At 40.8% G+C, this 2,999-nt stretch overlaps 1 protein-coding gene across 2 annotated transcripts; it reads right to left on the bottom strand.

Moving 5' to 3' along the window:
- Positions 1-684: 684 nt before the first annotated feature.
- On the bottom strand, positions 685-2,728 carry LOC137950515 (transcription factor FER-LIKE IRON DEFICIENCY-INDUCED TRANSCRIPTION FACTOR-like). 2 transcript variants are annotated; one of them, XM_068797024.1, is made up of 4 exons: positions 2,538-2,728; positions 1,895-2,026; positions 1,621-1,794; positions 685-969 (listed from the first exon to the last, which is right to left on the bottom strand). In XM_068797024.1, exons 1-4 carry the CDS (start codon positions 2,646-2,648, stop codon positions 886-888), a joined length of 501 nt encoding a protein of 166 aa, XP_068653125.1. In that variant the 5' UTR covers positions 2,649-2,728; the 3' UTR covers positions 685-885. The 2 variants fall into 2 exon arrangements, with proteins under 2 accessions (XP_068653125.1, XP_068653126.1); XM_068797025.1 differs by lacking the exon at positions 685-969 and adding an exon at positions 983-1,416.
- Between the last annotated feature and the right edge of the window lie 271 nt (positions 2,729-2,999).

The following is a 2,999-nucleotide window of genomic DNA, read 5'->3' on the forward strand; positions in this document are numbered from 1 at the left end:
TCTTGTTGGGGGTAGGTAGGGTTTACTTTTGAAAAAGTGATTTGAATTGGGTTTGAGTTGGGAAATATAGACATAATATGTGGTGCGGTAGGTAACTAGATGAGTAGCTTGATGGAGAGGATTTATTTGGGTGGTGAGACAGTGACGGATATGGATGGAGAATATGAGGAAGTTGGGTGAATTGTATGTGGATAGGAGATTGGCGATCCATTTGGTTGGGATGAGGAGGAAAATAGTGAAGAGTTTTTTTCTTGAGATGTAGTGTGAATGATTGGATTCATGGTGTCTCTTTAGAGAGTGAAATTGAGGGTGAAAGCAAGTGTAAGTGTTTTGGTGTGTGCGAATGGTTTGGGATATCGTGGCATTAAGGTGGGTAGTTGTGGGATAAGCGGGTGTGTTTGGAATTGATTACATTAGTACAAAACAATGATACATGGAGGCATTAAGGTGTGTATTTGTCGGGTAAGAGGGTGTGTTTGTAATTGATTACGTTAGTGAAGAAAAATTGTAGGTGGATGGTGTTAGCTTTCATGGTTGAGTGTAAAAATACAGATATAAATGATTATTTTAATATAGAATTATTTTATTTAAGAAAATACCTTTCTGCAACTTAATAAATCTTATCTTAATTATTTAAAGCATTCAAAACTCATCACCATCTTCCTTGAGGCCTCACCCAGTCTCTGAACTTCTTATTAATTCCTTAAATCTACGTCTTTCAGAATTTTTTGGACGCCTGTGGGGGTGTCAGTAAATACAGGGAATTAAAGCCAGAATATGGGAAAAGCAAAAGAGAATATCTAGTTTTCTTCTCCGGACAAATAACGGCGGCACACAGGTCATCTGCTCCTCAGTCTAGGGATTCTTTTCATGTCTGACCTGGTTTTAAGATAGCAACCCGTATCTTCCAGCAGCAGTTATGATCAGATCACGGAGCTCCTCTTCCGTCGTCGTCATCCCTTTCTTCACCTTTGAACCCAACAAAGCGTAACGTCAGGAGTTGAGCTGAGAAACTGTCGGTGGATGCAGGGATGAAAAAAAGCAAAACAGTTCTCTAGTAGACAGATAAAGATTAATAATATGACTTGTTGAACTCAACTACAGGAATCTACGACCTTCTTTCTGACTCCAGTCCAGTCTGATATTCCCATTAATTCTGTGGAGAAGACGGCCAAGAGAGGAACCAAATAGACCAAAAGGATGAAAGGATACGTATCAGGTAACAGCCTTCGTCACTCGTCCCTAAAGTCTCTCCTTAATCTTCTAGTTTCTTTTATTAATTTGTCTGTAGCCCTTTTGGCTTCCTCTCTCTCTCTCTCTCTCTTCTTGAGATCACCAGCCATATCTTTTAAATAAGGCCAGTGGCCTAGGGAGATCTCCTCCACAAACAGGTTACAGGCTTGGCCACGACTTCTCCTAAAAAGAGAAGAACGTCAGGTGCATTTGTATTATACTTAATATTTTTAATGATCAAATCGAATAGAAATTTATTATTCCGATAAAAAAATGGTAGAAATAAATAAACAAACATGTGCAAGCTCGAGAAAATATGTAAATAATTAATAAAAATTCCATGGTAAGTAATAATGGGGAAAGGGAGAGGAGGGAAGGAAATGTTACTTTAACGAAGGCGGTACTGAGCATCTCTTCCGGCTTGGTTTCGTTGATGACCACGGAGATCATCTGGATGTCCAAGCACTCGATCACTTGCTGCACACGACCTGCTATCCCGGCCCCTCGTCTCCAAACGATCTTCACCGCGAATCGTCTCTCCGCCACCTTCTCTGTTTCCACCTGCCAATTCACCAAAACCCCATCAATTTTCCTTCAGTATCTACCCATTTGGATAACACAGAGCGTGCTTAATGCTTCTTCCCCGGCCGGAAGCTCTTACTCTGATAATGCGAGGCCTCTCGCTTTCCCCGGACGTCGAGCTCTGTGAGAGTTCCCTCTCAATTTGCCCCGTCTCCTTTTGAATTCTCCTCAGGTATTTTCGGGTGTCTTCCAGAATCGACCTCTCGTCCCTCTGCAACACAAAACATCATGAATTGTGAGCCTCGCCTCCTGGGCAGCTTAATTATAGGCGTAAAGTTTTAATTCTCGATCGGGATATATCTATAGAGAGAGAGAGAGAGAGAGAGAGAGAGAGAGAGAGATCAAGGTCAGCGCGGAGACGAAATTTACAGTCACCTTAAACAAACTCTATATCACACCCTGGTTCTGTTTGGATTCCTCTTGGGAAGAATTCAGACAGAAAGTCCACCCGGCGGCCAGTTTATGTCTGACTCAGTTCAAAAAAGCGCATTTTGCAGTACAGTTAACCGAGGGTATAAAATATAATTATCTGATTATTGATAACAACTTTTCCCTAAAGATCGATTGACTTCCATCACTGATAAGTTGACCCATAAATTAACGTTTCCAACGGAAAGCAGAGAAAAAAAGAAGTGATCTTACCGAGCAATGAAGAAGAAAAACGAGAAGGAGAAGAGAAAGAAGAAAGAATGTAATGTGCATAAATCAAGTAATCTTAGAACCTGGTTTATGTTGGGAACGAGGGTCTGTAGAGTTCGTAGTTGCTCGGCGACCCTCGATGGGCTTCCTTCCAAATCGTCGTCCGAAGAACTGTCAGTCCCGCTGAAAGCCATCTTTCTGGCTGAACAAGAAGATCGATGCAAATGGAGAGAGAGAGAGAGAGGTTATGTGACGCCTGGGTACTTTTTCTACAGCCTCCTTTGGCAGTGTTCTTATAGACGGAATTCTTGAATTATATATTTAGTTCTCGCCTAATTTTACTCTCTGTTTTTTTTTTTTTTTTTGGAGAAAATTGAGCAATCCACGTGTAGCATTAATCTTTTGCTATAATTGTCTCCTCTTCATTGATCTTCGTGATTAATTCTTCAGAGAGCAGAAAAGTCCAATTCAAAAGAAAAAAAGCAACAGCCAACCTCTTAACTCTCTGCACCGTAAAATTTTGTTTGATTTCTTCCATGAACTTT

Source organism: Aristolochia californica, unplaced genomic scaffold (assembly GCF_029961685.1).
Source record: "Aristolochia californica isolate CCGP_79_NKW_82.1479 unplaced genomic scaffold, dmAriCali1.0.hap1 SCAF_14, whole genome shotgun sequence".
NCBI classification, from domain to species: Eukaryota; Viridiplantae; Streptophyta; class Magnoliopsida; order Piperales; family Aristolochiaceae; genus Aristolochia; species Aristolochia californica.